Consider the following 23,210-nt stretch of genomic DNA (forward strand, 5'->3'; position numbering starts at 1 on the left):
AGGAAATGGCCTTCTTGGAGTATTTCCCTAGGAGAAGCACTAACCTTTTATAACCTCCCAGTACTACAAAACAGTGTTAGCTACTTGGAAGTCCACCCATTTTTTCTTGATAGAAAGCATTTACCTTCAGCCAGCCTTTCAAATATCAATACAGTTGCTCAAATGATACATTCTTTTCCCTTAAATATAAAATCACTTCTAATCCATCAGGGAATATATTAAAGAGGACTGTGGTTTTCTCCCCTTCGAACTACCCCCCTATCTATCTATCTAGCGAGCTATACTTTTTTTTCATTAAAAGTGAGCTATAGTTCTTTGCACCCAAAGTAATCAACCTTTGCAAAGCATGGAGAAAGGTGCATTCTCATGGCTTGATTTTCTGGGGCCAAACATTTGCCTTTCATTAAAGTACTCCCTTTCACTTCTATTGTTAACACTGTGGGATTCTTTTACATTGTTGCTGCCCTTATGTACATTGTTTTCCTAGTTCTACCTCCTTGACTTGGCATCAGTTCAGACAAACCTTCCAATATTTCTCTAAATATTTCATATTTACTGTTTCGCAGTCAATGAGCATCTATTATGCCACCCCAATTCTTCGCTACTTCCCCCAGAATTTTTATACATTTCCCTATACCCAAATGAAGAGAGTTACAAGAAACCAGAATTTAGAGGAACGCCTTAGGCCATCATCTCCTTCCACGTCCAGATGCAGATAACTTTTGATTGATCAGTGTTCTGTGGTCTAAAGAGATGCCATGCAGGGTTAGCTCTCCCCTAATGCATACTCCTAATTAAACTGTTAATAAGCTGGTAAATAGTTCCTAGGCAAACCCACACCAGTTTCAGCCTTCTCACATGATTTGTCAAGATCCAAGTTGAGCTTTCCCCCCAGACTACATAGAAACATAGTAGCTCAAAAGCCAGAGTCCCTGGGTGGTATTCTATGCTCAGGACCTTCCCAGGAAGGAAATGGGACTGAGAGCTCTTCAAATGCACAGACAGACTAACTGGTTTCCCTGTGATCCCAACTGTGATTCCAAGCTTCCATCCCCCTTCCCCCTCCCCAAATACTATGCTCTCAGCAGATGGCACAGCGCCAGGGAGACATGTTAATAGCTCTCTCCAGAAAAATGTGCTCAACCCATCTGTCAGGCCCAGTTGACGAAGAAGAGGAAGAAAAGAATGAAAGGAAGGGGAAAAACAAGCCCCCGTAAGATCAGCAACTCGCGCACTGTGGATAATTCTTGCAGTTTAAATGCCTGCTTGAAAATGCTCATGTTATTGCTCAGTTTCTGCTGGGAGAAGCCTTTTGTCCATGCTCTGCCTGCTCATTCCAGCACATGGAACAAGGACCAACTGATCATTCCAGGGCATGGTGCAAGGAGAGCTGGCCTCAGATCAGAAGACCAGGGATTGAGCCTCAGCCCCTCCACCTGTTCGCACTGGGACCGAGAGAGAAGCAGTCCCCTTTGAGGGTCTCAGTTTCCTCTTGTATAAAATAGCCATAATAGAACTTAATCCCTACCTCCCAGAGTGGAAGCCCTTGAGACTAGACTGTGACATAAGGAATCCCTGGATGAAGAATTTCATCCACCAATGCCAATAGGCACCTTCTTCAAATCATAGTATTAGAAAACTGATTAGAGAACTGGAAGAAAGTTCAAGTGACTTGCTCAGGGTCATTAGAATTATTTTCATTGTTATTGTTGTTGTTGTTGTCTAGAATGGCTTATTTCTATAAATGTGCTCTGACTAACCATATTCTCTGGCCCCCTGCCCCATTCTCTTAGGTTACGTTGCCATGGGCGCTGTCCTTCCCTCATTCTGGGGGCAGCAGCCCCTTGTTCAACAGCAAATCGCCATGGGTGCTCCGCCGCCAGTGGCTCAGGTGATGCCAGGGGGTCAGCCAATAGCATGGGGCCAGCCAGGCATCTTCCCTGCCCCCCAGCAGCCATGGCCATCTGTAGCTGGTCAGTTCCCGCCCACCGCCTTCATGCCAACACAAACTGTGATGCCTTTACCGGCTGCCATGTTTCAAGGTGCCCTCGCTCCCCTCGCTGCCATCCCTACCACCAGCGATTCCACCCGATCGAGTCCCCAGACAGACAGGCCCCGGCAGAAAATGGGAAAAGAAATGTTTAAAGATTTCCAGATGGTCCCACCTCCCCCGGTGCCCTCCCGGAAACCTGACCAGCCTTCCCTCAGTTGTACCTCAGAGGCCTTCTCCAGTTACTTCAACAAAGTCGGGGTGGCACAGGATACAGATGACTGTGATGACTTTGACATCTCACAACTGAACTTGACCCCCGTGACTTCAACAACACCATCGACAAACTCACGTGAGTAGTGCCCCCTGCCATCTTGCACCTCTGGGGAAGGGAATCCAGCTGTCCAGAGAGCATCAACAGACCTCGGTGCCTCCTGATTGGTTGATTGATTGATTGATTGATGGTGACCTTTTTTTAAATTTTTAGCCTACTAAACCCATATAATATAGCATACATTTCAAAGAGACTACAGTGTGAAAAGCACCAGGGAAGATGCTCGGTGTAGGTAGATGCTAAGAGATCATTAAAAAAGGCGAAAAACTTAGTCCTTGCCTTCAAATAGCTGACATTTCAGTAGGAGAAACATAGAAACAACCGTGCACATATAAAATATAGACAATGGAGGTGGAGGTGTGTCATTAATTTCTGTATCCTAAAACTACAATTCCCAGCACCCTACTCTCCTCCTGTCATTATGTGCTGATGTAGGCAGGATATAAATTCTGGGTATTTCCATCTCTCTCTTCTTCCTTCCTGTAATGGCAGCAGTGGCCAACGGTCTTTTTAAACAGGCAAGAGAGTCTATTCACATGGTTCTATTTCGTTAGGTAATTACCCCTTTATTCCTTTATTTCTAATGATTATTAATAAACTTTGTGAACTATATATTTTTAATTTTTTTAAGTATTTCATAATCAGTGAAACACCATTTTGCCCAAGGAGAAACAGAATACAAAGATTTCTTACCCAAAAATGAGATCCATTTCCTTCTCAACTTGGCCATGATCCACTGTATGAGTACAGTTAGAGGGTGGATCAGGAGGAGGGAGGGGTCAGTTTCTTGCAGAAGATGAAATTTAAACTGAGTCTTGAAGAAAGCCAGGAAAAGCAGGAGATGGAGGTAAGGAGGGCAAGCATTCCAGGCATGGGAGACAGTCTGAGAAACTCCTGGAGTCAGGAGATGGAACATGTCATGTAAATTATAGTAAGGAGGCCAGGATCACTGGATCAGATATTATGGTGGTGGGGCAGCGTGGCAGAGACTGAAAATGAGGTGGAAACTGACTGAAGAGGTAAAGGTGGGGTATGGCTATGATGGATTTTAAATGCCAGACTGAGGATTTGATTTTTGGGAGTATGGGTGAGGCACTAGAATTCATTAAGGATATTCAGTAAAAGGATGGTATAATCAGACTTAAGATTTTGGAAACACACTGGAGAATGGATTGGAGCTGAGAGAGATCTGCAATCAGAGAACAATTAGGAGGCTACTATGAGGACCCATCCCAGAGTGATGGTGATTATGTAAGGGGAAAGAAAGGGATCAATCAACTGCCTAGTCTTCCAACTTGTATTAAGCACCCACTATATGCCAAGAAAAGACATGTACCTTCCAGTGGCCTTGGATGACTCTGGAAGAGAGAGTGAGGCTGATAACTTTGTGTAATTCTGCTTCACTTAAATCCAATTTGTGCATGAGTGAAAAGATCTCCCCTCCTATCATCTTGGACCTCTTTGAGTACAACAAAAGTTGAATATCAACCAACTACATGTCAGACACCATGCTAAGCACTGTATTTGTAGAAATTAATTTAATTTCATGAAATTAAATGTTAAAATGACAAAACTAGGGGACAGCTGGGTGGCTCTCAGTGGATTGAGAGCCAGACCTAGAGATGGGAGGTCCTAGGTTCAAATCTGGTCTCAGAAACTTCCCATCTGTGTGACCCTGGATAAGTCACTTAACCCCCATTGCCTTACCATTCTTCTGCCTTGGAATAAATACATAATATTGATTCTAAGACAGAAGGTAGGGTTTTTTTTTTTAATCACAAGACTAGATATGCGGAACATGTTATGTAAGGAGTCGAGGATGGCACAAAGAGTGGGGGGACCTGAGTGATGAGAAGAATGGTGAGACTTGACAATGAAAGGAAAATGAGGAAAGGGAAGGGTTTGGGGCCCTCAGAAGCCATCCATCTAGTCTAAACCCTTCCTTTTTACAAATAAGTATAGTGTGGGCCAAAGAAGATAAATGGTTTTCCAGGCTTTGACAGACAGGACTGGAAGTCAGGTTTGAAGCCAGAATTCTGAGACCCCAGAGCCAGTGGTCTTTGCAATGCAGAATCTTGCCTCCCTGCTGGTTAATAGAGTGGAAGTCAAGAAGGCTTTGGCAATGTGGGAAGTAGGATTACAAAGAGAAACTGAGAAGGAAGAGCATGCCAGGTATCAGCAATAGCAAGTGCAAAGGATAAGAGATGGGAAATGGATTATTTGTGCAAAACAGTGAGGATACCAGGATGAGCTGGAATGTAGAGTTCATGGAGGAGAATAATAGTCATATAGGGGGAGAGAGGGTGCAGATGATAAAGCACCCATCATAAGGCCTATTCTACAAATTGGGGAACTGAGGCACAAGAATGGTAAAGTGACATGCCTCCTTGGCCACTGAACCTGTAAGCATCAGGTTGAGGATTCAAACTCAATGTTCCTACCTCCAAGTTCATTTTTCTCTCCACTCTTCCATTCTCCCTCTCACATATACAGAGGAACGTTGTAGGTTGAAGGTCCCAGAGAGCAGAAACTATCTTACTTACCTAGTAAAGACTAGAAATTTCATGAATGCAAATAAATGGATTGAAAGCTAATTAGAAATGAGTATGACAAATGAGATAGCATGGAAGGACTTAGAGTTTCAAATTCTGGATTTGTCATGTGACACAGTGGATAGAGCTCTGGACTTGGAGTCTGGAAGACTCATCATCCTGATTTTAAATCTGGCCACCAGCATTTATGATCTGGATGACCCTGTCCAAGTCACTTAGCCTAATTTGTCTAAGTTTCCACCTCTGAAAAATGAGCTGGAGAAGGAAATGGCAAACCACTTCAGGATCTCTGCCAAGAAAACCCAAAATGCCATCATGAAGAGTCAGACAAAACTAAGCTGAATACCTATATGACCTTGGGTCACTGAAGCCTTTGGTCCTTAGGGTCTTCATCTATAAAATGAGGAAGTTGAACCAGAGAGCCTCCAAGAATCTCCTGATTCTCCATCTAAAATCCCATGTTCTTACTTGTATGACTTTTGAGCTGGTCATCTCTTCAACTCTCTGGGCCTCAGTTTCCTCACCGGAAATAGAGGAGGTTGATTTAAATGTCCTCTTAGCCCCTTTCCATCTATTATCCTGTGAAGTATACAAAGTGGTATGGGAACTCTTAGGAAAGAGCTTAATTATGACCAGGTAGAGCATGGTACCATAGGATGAGTATATTTCCTCTGAAGACCAACTCACATTCCCTCTCTGATTAGCTGTGTGACCTTAGGCAAGACCCTTCCTCTCCCTGGGCCTGTTTCCTTCTAATCTGGGCTAGATGGCATCAGAGCTTCTTTTTCAGCCCTAGATTTGTTATCTGTGGCGATGAATGATAGAAGGCTGCATGGTGGAGATGGCCTTGTAATTGCAAATGACCCTGCCAGCCTCCTATTTAGGGCTGCATTGAAGATAGTGAAGAGGAGGGGAAGGGAAAATGAGGATCATAAATCAGGGAAAGAGGAACTGCCATGAATAAACAAGCTTCTCTCTGTCTCTCTCCCTGTCTCTGTCTCTCTTTCTTTGTCTCTGTCTCTATATCTCTCTGTCTGTCAGTCTGATAAAAACCTGTTCTACAACATGACATTTAAGTGAATTTTCAAACTATAGAAGAATGAGTAATTCAGTGTAGCAGTGACCATTCACCTCGCAGCTATTTGAGTACTTTTTTATAACCATTACTAAGCGCCTACTCTTTGTGGTACACAGTGTTAAAAGAATTTATTTGAAGGATGAGGCTCCTTCCCATCCAAATATAACAACAAACAACAGCAACGATGGTCCTGTCTCCGAGGATTTGCCAAGGAACCCAGAAAATGAGCATTAGGTTATATCTCTACAGCTATGTGTGGATAACTGGAGTAAGGACAATAACAGTTAGCATTTATAGAGTGCTTGGTGATTACAAAGCACTTATAAATCCCATCTCCATTGATCCTCACAATAACCCTGACAGGTTGGTGATATTATTTTCCCCATTTAACAGTTGAGGAAACTGAGGTTTAAGGCAGTTGAATGACTTGCCCAGGGTCACCCAGCTAGTCAGCATCTGAGGACAGGTTGGACAGGCCTCTTCTTGAGGCCAGGCCCACTGCTCTATCCACTGCTCTACCAACCTGCCTCACTTTAAACGACAACATTTGCAAATCTCTTTGCATACATGATTTCATGTGATGCTCACAATAACTCCATGAGATATGTATTTCACTCATTTTACAGACTGGGAAATTGAGACCATGGTTTGAATGAAATGGTTTATGTGTTCATAGATTTTGAGCTGGAAGGGATCTTCTAGGTCATGAAGCCCAAACCCTTCATTTTACAATTGAGAAAACTGAGGCAGAAGGTTAAATGATTTGCTGGGAGTCAGATGGGTAGTGTCACAGGTGGCATTTGAGCCAAGGTTCTCCAGGCTTCAAGTCCAGCATTCTGCACTCTAGAACTGTGCCTCATCCCATGACAGACACTCCACTTACATTCGATCCATAGACAAGTATGGCGTAAGTGCCCAGTGGGTTTCAGGCTCTGTGCCTACTTGACACTGAGAATACAAGTTTGAAATCTTAAAGAATCCTTTTGTCCAAGGATCTTATATTCTGATGGAGGAGACAGCAGAAAGTCAATAAAAATTGAAATATCCAGGAACAGGAAGATGGGAAATCTACCTGGATTTGGAGGGAGATTGGCTTCCCTTGAGTCCCACCTTGGATATTTAGTGTGTGTGTGTGTGTGTGTGTGTGTGTGTGTGTGTGTGTGTGCATGCACGACTGTGGAAATGCTCATAGGATTCTGGAAAGGTCTTCAGGTATACAGTCCAATCACCTCATTCTACAGATGAGGAAACTGAGGTATAAGTTTATCATATAATCATTGATCTAGATCTGATAGGACCTCAGAAACCATCTAGTTCTACCTCACTTGACATTTGAGGAAACTGAGGCTCAGAGAAGTGATTTCCTCAGGGTCCTGTCAGTAGACAATTGATTCCTTCCCTCCCCTGAGCCCCAGCGTGTCTATCTATGAAGCGAGGATGGGAAGACTCTCCCTCCCTTCCTCCCTCCCTCATGGGGCCCTTGTGAGGAACATGCCTTGTAAAGTGCTAAGTTAAAGTGAGCCACTGTAATTCTGAAGTCATGGAATCCATTCCTCCAGCAGCTGCCTTGTGCATGCCTCCCATGCTGGCTGCCAATTGGAAAGTGATGAATGAAGAGGAGAGTTTCAGAGGGTGTTCTTGTTTCAGTCCAAAGATGGAGGGTGGAGTGGGGGGAAGAAGTAGCAAATACTGTTCAGCATTATAGCTTTGCCATCTGTGTAACTGGGAGCCATCTGGGGGTATATGGTTAGACCCATTTTCTGTTTTTTTTTTCCCTTTTTGGAAAGCCATCATGTCCCCTAAAATCTAGTCCTGATTCCTACCCTGAATAAGAGCCTTCAGTTTTTCACGCTCTGTAGTCAGTTCTTTGGCCGCACAATCAACAGGGTATAATAGATAGATTTGGTGAGTCAGAAAACAGGTATTGATCAAGTGCTTGCTAATGGGCAGCCACTGTCCAGAACTCTAGAGCTGTAAGGAAAGGCTGTCTGTGAGAGCAGTGAAAGCACTGGGCAGAGAAACCACAGTTGTTTTTTCCTTTTTTAAATTAACAACCAAAAAACTATTATTTTTTTAATCTTTATCTTCCATCTTAGAATTAATCATAGTATTAGTTCCAAGGCAGGAGTGGCAAGAGCCGAGCAATAGAGGTTAAATGAGGTCCCCAGGGTCACACAACTAGGAAATGTCTGAGTTCTAATTCGAACTCAAGACCTCTCCATCCATGGAACCACCCAGATTTCCCCCTGTTATTTATTTTTTACATTCTTTTCTTTTTAAATAGAGTTCCAGATTCTCTCCCTCCCTCCCACCCCTTTGCCACTCACTGAGAAGGCAAGGAAAATTATATTAATTATACATGTGAAGCCATGTAAAACATATTGCTGTATTGGCCAAGTCATAAAAAAAAAATGAAATAGCAAAAAAAGAGAAAAGATTTCACTTCTTTTGGCATTCAGAGTGTATCAGTTCTCTCTGGAAGTGGATACTTCCTTGGAGCAATGTATTGATCAGAACAGCCGAGTCTTTCACAGTTGGTCATTATTGCAACATTGCTGTGACTGTACACAATGATCTATTTCCTGGTTCTTCTCCTTTCACTTTGCATCAATTCATAGAGGTCTTGTGATGATTTCACCTCATCATTTCTTATAGCACAATAATATTCCATCACAAATCATATACCACAATTTATCTAATCATGCCCCAAATGATGGGCATCCTCTCAAATTTCAATATTTGCCACCACAAAAAAGAAATGCTAAAAATAGTGTAGTACATACGCAGTAGTATACCCAGTTTCTTTCCTTTTTAAATTATCAACAACAAAAAGATATATATATATATATATATATATATATATATATATATATATATATATTATTTTTAAACCCTTTCCTTCCCTTAGAATCAATACTATGTATTGGTTCCAAGGCAAGAAAGTAGTAAGGGCCAAGCAATGGGGGTTAAGTGGGATTTAGTACAAGTCCTTTTCCTTTGATCACTTTGGGATACAAACCTAGCAATGGCACTGCTGGTTCAAAGGGTATGCCCAGTTTTATAGCTCTGAGAATTGTTTCAAATTGTTCTTCAGAATGGTTGGACCAGTTCACAATTCCTCCCACAATTTATTAGTATACCAGCATTTACTATTTCTGATAGGTGTAAGAAGGTAACTCAGAGTTGTTTGAATTTGTATCTCCCTAATCTATAGTAATTTAGAGCATTTTTAATATAACTACAGATAAATTTAATTTCGTCTTTTAAAAACTACCTGTATGTATCCTTTAACCTTTTAGCATTTGGGGAATGACTCATATTCTTATAAATTTGATTTGGCCTTCTCTCTATTTGATAAGTGAGGCCTTTATCAGAGAAAACTTATGGTACAATAATTTTTCCCCCACCTGTGACTTGGTCTCAGTAGTCACCAAGATCCCTCTCAACTCTAAAATGCTAGGATTTAGTTCTCTCTGTCAGGAAGATCCTCTGAGCCCTCTTTACCTGATGAATTCCTCCTACTCCTTTAAATCCCAAGCCTCAGAATCTGAAAAGCTCTGATCTGGGAAGACCTTGGGGTCCATATGACCTCAACAGATGACAAATCCTTCTGACTGTGCTGTCTTCTGTGGGAAATGCCCAATACTGCAGAACAGCTACACTGTGACGGCAAATCTGAGATTATTGCCTTCTTCTCCACTTCTGCTCTAGTCTGAGAACTCAAGAAGAAAGACTCTCTTGTTTTCCTGTGTCCTCAGTGCTTAGTGCAATGCTGGAACATAGCAGGTGCTTAATAAATGCTTTTGGACTGACTTCAACATATATAGTGATTTCACATCACTCAGATGCCTTCTTCCCCTATTTCTTGCTTGACTCTACTATTACATGAAAATATAGCCCTTCTCCTTGCCAAGGCAAACCCCTTGGCATGCATAAATTGCCCCATTCCCTCCTATCCCCTCCAGCAGATTCCCCCCTCTATTATCCCTACTTTCTCATTTAGCTCCATTCTCTACCTTCCTACTGGTTCTCAAACACACTAACTTCCCAATTCCTCAACTTACCCATTCCCCATGATCAACTTCCCCCATCCCAGCTATATATAGAGATGGTCATACTGTTGGTCTTATCATTACCCACAAATGTTCTGCATTCATGCTCAAAAAATTCCTTCTCTGACCAGGATTTATTGCCATTCTGTATCTTCTTCTGTCTTGCAACCTCTAATTCTGTTCTTTCTTTGCCATCACTCCTAAACCTATTATTGCTTAGTTCTTTCAAAGTCATCACCTCTATTTTGGACATACTCTCTTCCTTTCCCCATTTTGAATTTTTGTTGAATTAGTTGAAGATTACACTGCCCCTCTTCTCTAATCTCTTCCCCTCATTCTATTGACAACTGCCCTAGATTGCTTCCATCCTTCCTTGCCTTCAGTCCTGTTCTCAGCTTGCTGCACAAAGCTGGAGAAAATCACAGAATTGTGTTGACTGAGTCTAGTATAAATTTATATTACAGGCTCTCAAAAGGGCCCTCCCTGCAGCAAGGTATTCCTTTTATACGTTTCTAATTGATTCACTATTCCATTCACCACAGTGGCTATAACAAACCATTTTGTTCCTCCTCAGACATCCCATGGTTCCTTCTCCCTCCTCCATTTCCACTAAGAACCTCACCTCATATTTCAATGAAAAAAATATGGCCATTTGCTGAGTGCTTCCTTTCACTCTCTCATCATTTCATATCACTCAGATGCCTTCCCCCACTATCTCCTCCTTCATTTTCTGTCACAGGAAAAGGCAAGACTCCTGGTCATGCACAAGTGATCCCATTTCATCCTATCTTCTCTAGTAGATTGCACCCTCTGTTATCTCCTCTCTCTCTCTCTCTCTCTCTTTCTCATTTATCTTCATTCTTTCCCTGACTATTGGCTCCTTCCCTCCTGCTTACAAATATTCTCAGGTTTCTCCTGTCCTCAAAAAAAATTATGATGTATCCATGTCTACTATCATCTGATATCTTTCCTTCTTTCTATGGCTCAACTTCTTGAGAAGGCCATTTTCAATCCACCCCTCCACTTCCTTTCTTCTCATGCTTTTTAAGTCTCCATCTGCAGTCTGGCTTCCAATCTCATCACTCAGTTGGAAATTCTATCTCTGAAGTTGTCAGTGAACTCTAAATTGCCAAATCTACTGGCCTTTCCTCAATTCTCATCCTTTCCCCACCCCATGTAGCTTTTGTCACTATTGATCACCCTCTTCTTTATGCTTTAATTCTTTCTAGGTTTTCATACACAACTATGTCCTGGTTCTCCTACATTTCTGACAGATCCTTTCTGTCTCTCCTACTCAGTCTTCAAGTCATGCCCACAAACTGTTGGTGTCCCCCAAAGATCTGCCCTCTGCCTTTCTCCCTCTGTATTGCTTCACTTGGTGAGCTCAACTCCCAGGGATTCGATCATCATCTTTATGCAGATGATTCTATTTCATTTATTCAGCCCCAATCTATCTCTGAGCTGCAATCTCCTGTCTCCAATTGCATATTGAACACCTGGCACTAGATATACCATAGACATTTACAGTACTTAACGTCCAAAACCGAACTGAACTCAGTAGGTAGATTTCCTCCCAACCCTTCACTTCTAATGTACTGTCCTAGTACTATCAGTCAGTCAGTCAGTCAGTATCTATTAAGTGCCTACACTGTGCCAACCCCAGTGCTTAGTGCTGGAGGTACAAAGAAAGAGGAGCTCATAGTCTGTCCCATGAAAACAGACATTTTTGGTCCTTCCTTTCTGATCTCATATTGGTTGCTTAATAAATGCTAATTGTCTTGACTTAACTTTCTTGATTCCCCATTTGTCAATCACAACCTTTCATCCCTGGAACACCAGTGAATATTTCCATTACACCTGCCCAATGCACTTAGCATATATTACAGAATATTATAGTGATGTAGGTTATGTTCTATTTCTCTAGCTAATCTGTAAATTCCATCAAATTGGGGACCATTGCATATCTAGATTCAGTATCCCCTGCAATTCCAAATGCCTCATTTAATACCTTTGGCCCTTGATTCTTTAAAAATGCATTGGCATCAGCGGTCAACTGGGTGATTCAGTGAATAGAGAACAAGGCCTGGACATAGAAAGTCATGGGTTCAAATCTAGCTTCATACTTCCTAGCTGTGTGACCTTGGGCAATTCACTTAGTCTTCATTGCTTAGTCCTTATTGCTCTTCTTTCTTGGAACCAATCCATAGTATTGATTTTAATATGGGGTAAGGGATTAAAAATTTATTGGTATCTTTTATTTATATATCATGTTCATTTCCCTATATGTCCCTCTATTCTTCTCCATCCAGAGCCACTGTCTATACTTGCCACAAATGTCTTTTATGATGGAACCAAATGCAACTCACTTGCTCCCTTTTTCACATTCACTCTAGCTCCAACCCCAGCACCCAGGCAAAGTTCTCCATCTAAATCATCAGCATCCCATGCATCCCATGCCAGTGACCCCACCACGGATGACATCTTTGAAGAGGGCTTTGAAAGCCCCAGCAAAAGTGAAGAACAAGAAGCTGTGAGTAATGTTTTTCTCTACCTTTTATCACCCAGTAAAATACTATTAAAATAGATTTCTTGGATAGCCAGACCTGGCTCTAATTGGAAGGGGTCTTCCCAGAAAAATGTTTATTTTATACTCCCTGATCCAGAAGAAGAGAGTTTAAAAAAAGTTTTTAAAGGGGTTTTCTTTTCTTTATTTTTCCTCACTTTCTCCTCTGTCTCCCTCCTTTTTTCCCTTCTCTCCCTCCTTCTTTCCTTTTCCCCTCCCTTTTTCCCTTCTTCTTTCCTTCCTTCCCTTCCCTCCCTACCTTCCTTCCTTCATTTCTTCTTTCCTTCCTTTCTTCTCTCCCTGATCCCTCTCTCCTTTCCTCCCTCTCTCCCTCCTTCCCTTCCCTTTCATTCTCTTCCTTCCTTCCTTCCTTCTTTCCTGCCTTCTTCCTTCCTTCCTTCATTCATTTGTTCATTCCTTCCTTCTCTTCTTCCTTCCTTTTTTCCTCCCTTCCTCTCTACCTCCCTTCCTACTGCGTTCTCTTCTTTCTCTTTTCTCTAAAGGCATTATCTAAGAATCTTGGGCACTTTATCACTTAAAAGGGGACAGAATGATATTCATGGCCATGTTCTCTTTCCTTGGATTTGTCTCATCTTACTAAACAATGAACTTTATTCACAGCATGATAATATTCCACTACTGTCTTTCCACTTGACTCTGTTGAGAAGAGCAACAACAAAGATGTTATGTTCTTATATTTTAGCCTGATGGGTCTCAGGCCTCATCCAGCAGTGATCCATTTGGTGAGCCCAGTGGTGGGGACCCCAGTGGTGATAATATAAGTCCAGAGGTCGGTAGCTAGATAGCGCAGGTTGGGGTAGGTATCTGTCCTTTATTTCTCTTTCACCCTTTGACTGCTTGCTTCTCCTCTGACCACTGTTTGCCACCCCTGCTCCTCTATATCTGCTATTCCTGCCATGTCTTCTCACCCAGTGCCTATATTTTTTCTCATGTCAAGTCTTCTGACTGCCTGCCCAGTGCCTGCATGGTCTGCTATTTGCTATATGTTTGGAGGGATGGGGGCTTTTGTGATTTCTCCACAAAATATGTCTGCATGCTGGGCCAGGATCAGGGAGGGAAGGCAAAACTTGAAGGGAGGGGCTAAATTTGTGAATGGAATGGTCTTGGTTTCATCTGTGTCAATAAGGTATGGAAGTGACCTTGTAAGGTTTGCTATAGCCACCATATATGTCCTTCCACCAACACAAGAACCTCCAGAGGATCAACAAAAATGCCCATGCATTGATGGGCCCATTGAGCCTATGAAACTCTTTTGCTGAGAAGTGAAAATAGCAACATGATTAAGTGGAAAGAGCACTGAATTTGGAGTGAAGGAACCTAGGTTCAAATCCTAATTTTTTTTTTACTTAACTGTTTTTTGTGATCCTGTACAAGCTACTTCATTTCTTTAGTCCTCAGTTTACTTATCCTTAAAACAAAGGGGTCACATTAAATGACCTCTAAGTTCCCTCCCAGCTGGAGATCTGTGATCCTATGACAATAACAATGATTAAAAATACAATTGATTGATATCCTTTATTTTTACAACTTGAGATTTTCCCATGAGTCTTCCCTAGCCCAGAGAGCCATCGCCTTAGCAAATATTTTTAATTAATCATTTAATTTGTTTGTTACATTGAAATAACAGTTAACTCCCTCCCTTCCTTCCTCCTTCTACTCCTCCATTAAAGAAGGCATCATTTGGCCAAAAAAAAATAAAGGTATAGGTATACATAAAACCATGTCTTACTTATTTCTATCAGTTCTTTTTCTGTAGGTGGACATGAACAAGTATTTTTTCAAGCAATATTTCTATGGATATATGTAATGTTCTCTTGGTTCTGTTCATTTCACTTTTCATAATTTCATGTAGATCCTTCCATGTTCTTTTTTTAATTAACCTGCTCATCATTTCTTATACAATATTACCTAATAGAATTCCATCAAAATCATATGCCACACATTTTTTAGCCACTCCCCAATTTTTTAGACCAAACTTCTTCTTTATGATGGTTCAGCATTCATTGTCAGTGGACTAGACAGCACCTTGTATTTATATCTGCCTTTTCCATTCATGAGGGCTTCCCCATACTGGCTGATCATTTGGTCCTCAGTTGTGAGCCTCCTAGTACTGTGGTTCCAGGATGGTGTTGTGGAAAGATCATAGGATCTTGGTCTGATTCTACTGCTTGCTTCCAGAAGGATCCCTCTTTAAGGCTAATTTTCCTCATTTCTCTAGTAACAGAATTGGACCAGATGATCCAAGTCCCTTTAAGATGTGAATCCTTCATTGCCTTGTTATTGTCCTAGTTTCCTGCTTGAGCAAGCAGAGACTCAGAAAATTAATCATGAAATTAGCTATGTGACCCTGGGCAAGTCCTTTACCTCTGGTCCTCATCTACAAAATGAGGTAGAGAAGAAAATAGCAAACCATTTTGATGTCTCATCAAGAAAATCCAAATGGTATCTAAAAGAATGAGACACGACTGAAAAACAACTGAAGAACAACAATCTCCAAAAGCATTCAAGAACACTTCAGTGCCACTCTCTGAGCATCTACCATTTGGGCCATTATTTAAAATGAATAAAACATCTTGTTAAATATATTTAGTTACTGAAGTTCATGATTAAAGGATTGAAACTATGGTGGACTTTTACAGCATATTTATACTAGGAAAAATAGAATCACCGTCCATGATGCAAGGCAAAGTCTTATATTGATATAAACATTCAACTGCTTTTGGCTTCCTTCTAGATTCGGCTAGAGTATACTTTCTAGAGCTTTTCCAGTGTCTTCACCACCTACTGAAGTCCTTTCTCTCTGCGATGAACTTCCATCCATTTAGTATAAATCTTTTTGTAACTAGCGATTTAATATTGTCCCCCTCCTCCATGAGAACGTGAGCTCCTTCAGGTCAGGAATCATATCCCTTTGATTATAACCCTCTCATTCAGCACAGCACTGGCATACAGTATACAGTAGGTGTTTAACAAATGATTATTGATTGGTGGATTGCCAAGAGCTTTCTGAAGGTTGAGGACTTATGGGTTATGTGCATGCCCAGGCAGAAGAGTTTGAAAGGAAAGAAAGAAGGAATGATGGAGCCATTCTTTGTGGATTGTTCCCTGAGAGAACTTCTCCCCAAGTTGTTTTTCACAACCTCAAAAACATTGCTTTGAGAAATGAGATGAATGGACAAAGACTGTTCATCTGCTGAACAATAGCCATCATTGTGATATGCGGGCTGTTCAAAAGAACCTCCATGTTTGAAGCCTTTGGCAGATCTGTCTCTATCTTCCTCCCAAGGGCCATTCAGCTTCAGATACTGGCTTGATTCCACTCTTTTGCTGACACAACTCTTGATGATGCCCATTTGGACTCATGGCTGGCCTCCCGCATCCTCACCTGAGTTGTTATGAGTTAATTTGTTTATAAATATATAGCATCAGAGAAGTTCAAGGTGCGAAGGGCCCTCTGAGGTTATTCCAAGCCTACTGTGTGCCAGATCCTAGTCGCCATCTTTTCCTAGGCCAGTTGAATTTTCCCTCTCTCTAGTCACAGAATCCCTGAATTTGAGTTGACAGAATCTTAGAGGCCAGTTAGTTCAGCCACATCATAACAAAAATAATCTCTATTATCTACCCAATGAATAACTATCTAATTTTAATTGAAGGACTTACAATGATTGCCCTTTGGTTGGGAAAATCATGTTACTGTTTAAATTAACAATATTTTGCTGCTTTATTATATCATATTCAGTCAGTCAATAAAGGGTACTGTATGTCAGACACTGTATTCGAAATATTACCCCAAACAGCCAGGGAAACTTCTTCTCTTACCAAGGAAAACAATTAAAACCAACTGGGATAGTTAACAGGTCTGAAAAATGGGCAAAATTTAGTTCCCATAATACTCTAGGTCTCCAAATTAAGGAGGAAGTTGCCTTTGCTTTAAAACTCCTTCAGAGTTATAGTCTTGCCAAACTTCTTCTCCCTTAATACACAATATTATTTATGCATTGTGCCAGAGTTTGACAAACCTGAGAGGTCCCTTGATAAAGTGACACAGATATGAAACTGTCAGTTTCAATAGCAAGAGTGAGAAAGAGCCCCATTTCCCAGGATCACATTATAGAACAAAACTAAAAAGGCTCATGCATCAGACTCTTCCAAGATGCATACCTTCTGTTACTTTCATGTCTGAAATGTGGAATCACCATCCCCCAAGTTAGGATATGCTTCTAACTCTGCCCTCAATATTTGTTTCACTATCTACTGAACATCCCTAAGAAGACATGCAAGGACCGACCCTGTGTCTCCTTAGAAAATGAGATCCTTGGGGGCAGCTGAGTGGCTCAGTGGATTGAGAGTCAGGCCCAGAGATGGGAGGTCCTGGGTTCAAATCCGGCCTCAGACACTTCCTAGTTGTGTGACCCTGGGCAAGTCACTTAACCCCCATTGCCTAGCCCTTTCCACTCTTCTGCCTCAGAACTAATACCTAGTATTGATTCTAAGACAGAAGTAAGGGTTAAAAAATTAAAAAAAAAACAGACCCACATCAGTCGGAATAAAATCTAGAATAACAGTATCTCTAATGACCTCTGAAGAATTCAATTATCTATAAGGCAAATAGGTAATATTTCAGTCATTTTTTAAAACTGAGAGTGACCCTCTTTAGATGTTGAAATAGATGATATGTCCCATTCCAACTTTGTTTTGCTTGCAGGACAGCTGGAAGATCTGCTACTAAAATTCATCATTCTTTTCTTCCTTCTGACCAGGCAGTTTCTAATGTATAATACAATATTATTTGTGTTACTCCCACCTATGATTCTCACCCACATACTCTCTATCACGCTTGCATAAACCCCAGGAGAATATAGTTTCTTGATGTGAAATACAATCTCTTGATGCCTATAATTTAAACTGTTCCTGTAATTTGGGAATAACCTCAGACTCTCCTCTTTGTCTTTCCTGTCCCTGCCATAATTTGGTGCCCTATATAGGATTCTGAAGAAGAAATGTGACTTGGGACTCTTATTATGGCAAATCATGACAAATAAGGCTCGAATGTAGCATAATTTATTTTTTAAATTTTATTTAATTGATTAATTTACAGCATTTTCCAGGATTACAATAATCATGTTCTTTTCCTCCCCCAACCCCCTCCCATAACCCATTGTGCTTTGCACAATTCCACTGGGTTTTACATGTGTCTTTGGTCAAGACCTATTTCCATATTATTGATATTTGCACTAGGATTTTAGGGTTTATAACCCCAAACATATCCCCATTGACACATTTGATGTAATAGTTGTTTTTCTTCTCTTTTTCTGGATATGGTTAGCATCTTTCTCATAAGTACTTCAGAATTTTCCTGGGTCATTGAATTGCTGCTAGTAGAGAAATCCATTACATTCAATTGTACCACAGTGTGTTCGTCTCTGTGTACAATGTTCTCCTGGTTCTGCTCCTTTCACTCTATATCACTTCCTGGAGGTCGTTCCAGTTCACATGGAATCCCTCCAGTTCATTATTCCTTTGAGCACAATAATATTCCATCCCCAACAGATGCCATTATTTGTTCAGCCATTCCCCAATCAGAGGGCATCCCCTCATTTTCAAATTTTTTGCCACCACAAAGAGCACAGTGTAGCATAATTTCTTAAAAAATCATAGACATATCTGGAAAGAAATCTAAGAAATTATTTTATTCTATCCCCTCCTTTTACAACTGAGGATAATGAAGACTAGGGAGTGAAATATCTTAGGCTTATTCATCTAGAGCCAAAAGGTACCTTTTAGACTATCTAACCTAACCATCTTATTTTATTAGGAAATTGAGGCCCAGGAAAGTGAAGGGATTTGGGATCTAGATACAGAAAGAACTTTTTGGCCATCTCCTTCTACCCCCACTCTATTTTACAGGAGGCCAAAATTGTCTTTTATTTTTGGTCATACAAGATAAAAAACACCATAAGTTGGATTCAAACGCAGATCTTCTGCCTCTAGAAGTTTTTTCCTCCATTTTATACTACCTGTATTAATACAGGGCAAAAATCATAGGGGGCAGGACTTTTGTGGGCCAGCACAAAAGTTTGTGAATCCATCAGAGAATCCAGCAGAGAATCCATCATTCTTTTGTGCTCCTCATGGCCACTGTCCCCTTCTGTCTGTAAGATAGTATCATAGCCATAACTTTGAGTTGTCCTTTTAAGCACTTTCCACTTCAAGATGGAGCCAGACCAAGAGCTGCAGTTTCTCCCATTGGAAGCTTAGGTGGAGATTTCAGTACTCCAGATGAGGACAGCACCATTTCCTCTTTCCGGTGACTGTAAATCAGTTGATCTCTTTTGGAAGACATCCCCTAAAAGGCTGAGCCATCCAAGGTCACTCCATTCCTAAGTACCTAATCATCACTGCCTCTTCCTCTTCAGATCCATTCAATGCCTTCGTTATTGATGTTTATTGTTGTTTGTTGTTGAGCAGTTTTTCAGTTGTGTCCAACTCTCTGTGGTGCCATTTGGGGTTTTCTTGAAAAAGATATTGAAGTAGTTTGCAATTTCCTTCTCCAGCTCAATTGACAGATAAGAAAACTGAGGCAAACAGGATTAAGCCCAGGGTCACATAATAGTCAAAGGCCAGATTTGCACTCCGGTCTTCCTATCTCCAATGCCTTCAGTCACCCAATATTTTCAAACATTTTTTTTTATTTTTCATCCTACCAATTTAGCTTCCCTATCATTTCAGAAATTTATTTTGGAGATGAGTGAGCAAATCCACTATTGTATGGGTGTGTGTCTTTATGTCTCTTTTTCCCCTCCCTTTCATTCACTTTTAAGAAGAGACATTCATCCACCCTTATCATAAGTCCAACTATTATCACAAAAAACTTTCTCCTAGTAATATCTAATGGGCTGTTAGAAGCAGGGTTGAGACACATTTATGTTAGTTCTACTCTAGAACATGGCAAGAGACAAGAAAGACATCCACTGAATTCCTGCTAGAATACATTTGGGATAAGGTCTTAGATTTTGAGAAGGAGGGGAATTTAATGGCCATTTTGTCCAGACCCCTTCGTTTGATCAATAATGAACCTATGGTCCAAAGAATGTAAATAACTTGTCCCAGATCACACAAGTAAATGGCAGAAGCAGGATTAAAACCCACATCCTCTGACTCTAAATGCAGTGATCTTTCCACTTATGCCACAGAGAATCAGTTTCCAGTTTGGCAATAAAGCCAAATATACTCATTTATTGTTTCCCTAGTGTTTGACTCTGTGTCTGACATACAAGAGATGCTCAATAAGTTTGTGGACTTGACTATTGTATGCTTCTCTCCAGTCTGAGGTTCCAGTAGGGAAACGTGTCTAAGTGAGATTCGAAGGACCAAGAGATGTAGAATCATATAGAAAAGGCCAGAATAGGAAAAGCAAAAAGCATCTGCCACAGGGATGTATTTCTGGAGCAATCTCTGAGTGAATTGTGAGCTCTTGAAGAGATGAAAGAAAAATGAAAACATTTATTCAGTTAAATGAGTTAGGTAAATAAACTGCTTATCAGATCCTTTCCCCCCTAGCTGTCAAGTCAAGGAAGGCAAGCCATGCAATCACTCTCTGTTATTAACAATGGATATAGCCATAAATAATCGGGCTCTGGGAGCATTAGAGTCATTCTTCATTCTGATCTCCATAGTCTGAGCATGAAACATTGAAGTCTCACTTAAGATAGATTCACCTCAAGGTGAAACAAAAGAGAGAGCAGCCAGGGCCACAGGGCACCCAAGTAAGGGTGACTGAGTCATAGAGGACTCTACAAACTGGACTGTAAGCACTATGAGCACAGGAACCAGCTCTGATCTCAGCGTTGCTTCTCTCCCAGTGCCTATTATAGTGCTATTTATTGAGCACACAGCAGGTGCTTAATAAATGTTTTAGTGAGTTGAATTGTAAAGCCATATTCAGTGAGGATCAATTATAAAGGCAATCTAGTAAAATGATCCAAGTTCTAGGTTTGAATCCTGACACTGGTAATACCTGGGTAACTTTGGGTAAATCACATGAGTACTCTGATCCTTGAGTGTCCTCATCTGGAAAACAATGATGGCTGAACCTAAGGACCTCTCAAGTCCCTTTTCGATCTAAACCTCTGATCCTATCTCTGCCACTTACAAGATAAGCATGGGAAAATCTGTTCCCTTTAGTGAACCTCAGTTTTCTCATTTGTAAAATAGGATGATAGAACCTGTATTATCACTTACCTAACAGGACTGTTGAGGAATAGGGTAGAAAATGTGCTCTGTAAACCCCGATGACTGTTTTTCCTTTTGCACTAGACCTTTGTTTCTACTAGAATAGAGCAGGTTGGTGTTCATTTTGTGGAAAATGGATAGATCAGATATTCCTGAGGTAGAGAAGTCCAAAAGCAATTTGGCTTTCTGGACTAAAGAAGCTCTTAAAGAGTGATGCCAGGTCAGTTGGTCCCTTCTGAAGAGAAGAGTGGGTTCAAGGATGAGAGTGGAATGAGCCTCTTAGATATCTTCAGCAGAGGTAGGGATATCTCAGAGGTGGCTTCTGTCTGACCACATATATCCTGTGTCTAGTGAGAACAGAGCAGTAAGGCAATGAAGGGGTCTAGGAATGGAATAAATCCATGGTACCCATCAGGGACAACAGGTATGGTGGCTCTGTCTTTCTGCTGCCCATTGGCCATCAGTGGTGAGGAAAAGGAAGATCCTTAACTGTTTGGGGTCATGGACCCCTTCTTTAGATAGATACATTTTAAACCAAAAAATAAACTAAAATTCATTCGATTACAAAAGAAAAGAATTATATTGGAATGAAGCTATTAAAATATTTTTTCTCTAAAGTTCACAGACCACATGTTAAGGATTCTTTCCTTAAAGTACAGAACATCAGCCTTAGCACTTAAAACTGAGGCTAAAGTCAGAGGCTTGGAATTAAGGTCAGGACTGGTATGAACCCATATAGTCTAGCCCCATTTGTTTTAGAAGAGAGAAAGCTGAGGTCTACGGTGGAAATGACTTGTCCAAAGTCAAATTTGTAGATCCAGGACTCAAATTCTCTGGTCCCAAATCTAATTCTTTTCCCAAATCAAATTCAAAGCATGTCACATTATTGAAAATTTAGAATGAAAAGGGAAGGCTTCTTGGCACAAGATTTTGGCTAGATTTTGAAGGAGAGATAGAGGAGGAGGAGGGCAACTTTAAATATGAGGATAGTAACCTAAGCAAAAATGTGCTGAAATGAGAAAGTATTGAAAAAAAGATTTGATGAAAGGATAATGGAGAGTGAGTGCTTCTGGGCATCTAGGGGAAGCTAGATGGAAAGTTTACTGTATAGAAGGCCTTGAATGTCAGACCAAGAAACTAAGATCATAGATTTAGATCTGGAAGGGAAGATACAGGTTACCCAGTACAACATTCTTATTTTGCAGATTTGAACATTGAGGTTGAGGTGAAATTCTTGTCTAAGATCATAAATAATAAATTGACAACCTTCAAACTGAACTCGGGGCCTTCAACCTGAAACCCAGCACACTTTTAACCATCTGGCCTTATCTATGACCAAAAAAGAAGGTAAATTGGTCAAAGGGTGAGAGTGAAGGATAACTTGTAAAGGCCACGTGCTTCATTGGTATCTCCCATCTCCAAATCTAGAGGAAGCCAGAATGATCTTTAATACAGAATCATAGATCTGAAGCTAGAAAGAATCTCAGAAGCCACCTAATCTAACCCCCTCATTTTATAGATGAGGAAACTGAGGCCCAGGGAGGAGAAATGATTGCCTAAGGTCACACAGATAAATATTTGAAGTGGGACTTGAATCCAGGTACTGTGGTAGGATATGGACACAATGTCCAATAAAATAATGAGGAACAGAGCAAATCTTGCCCCCATGAAGAAGAACCCCTCCACCTTAGAGCTGAAAGAAACCTGAGATGTTATTTTATCCTACTTCCCTCCCCTTAGAGGAATCTCTCCTGTGACACACTTGACAGCTGGTCATTCAACTTCTTAAAACCTCTAGTGAAGGGCAAGTCACTCCCCTACGAGATGCCCCAGGCTAATGTTGGGCAGCTCTCATTGTGAGAGATTTCATTATATATGGTTATGATTTGGCTCCCTTTAATTTCTCCATGTCAGTCTTACTCCTGTGTCCTAGAGGTAACCCCCCCCCCCAAGTCTACTCCCTTCACCACTTCATAACCCTTCAGACTTCAGATATTTGAATCTATTTCTCCTAACCCCATCTAAGTCTCTGGACTAGACATCCCGGGTTCATCCAGCTGATTGTCACAGGGTACAATGTCAGGGTTCTTCATTATTCAGGTTGCCCTCAATGGGATGGTCTCCATTTAGCCCCTCCCAAAATTCAATCCGATCAGTTCAATTTAATTCAAGGACCTGTTCGAGAGTCTTTGAAGGGTTTTGATCATGAGAGCGGCTGAAACAGAACGGCCTTTTAGGATGCTAAATTTGTCGGTACCCAGTGGCTATAGAGAGGGCAGGAGGGCCAGGAGCCCCGTTACGAGGCTCTCATAATTCAGGCTTGTGGTGATAAAGGCATGCACCAAGAGGGTTGCAGTGACAGCTAAGAGACAGGAACAGATTTGAGGC

General features: G+C 41.1%; 1 protein-coding gene across 1 annotated transcript in view; it reads left to right on the forward strand.

Moving 5' to 3' along the window:
• The window catches only part of DAB1 (DAB adaptor protein 1), a 333,073-nt gene that overhangs the window by 304,232 nt on the left and 5,631 nt on the right, over nucleotides 1–23,210 (forward strand). Inside the window, exons 15-17 of the mRNA XM_056814594.1 lie at nucleotides 1,794–2,342; nucleotides 12,400–12,536; nucleotides 13,273–13,386. Of these exons, the coding sequence (XP_056670572.1) occupies nucleotides 1,794–2,342; nucleotides 12,400–12,536; nucleotides 13,273–13,371 (785 nt within the window). The 3' untranslated portion in view covers nucleotides 13,372–13,386. The remainder of the gene's footprint in view (nucleotides 1–1,793; nucleotides 2,343–12,399; nucleotides 12,537–13,272; nucleotides 13,387–23,210) is intronic.

This window comes from Monodelphis domestica, chromosome 2 (assembly GCF_027887165.1).
Source record: "Monodelphis domestica isolate mMonDom1 chromosome 2, mMonDom1.pri, whole genome shotgun sequence".
In the NCBI taxonomy this organism is placed as follows: Eukaryota; Metazoa; Chordata; class Mammalia; order Didelphimorphia; family Didelphidae; genus Monodelphis; species Monodelphis domestica.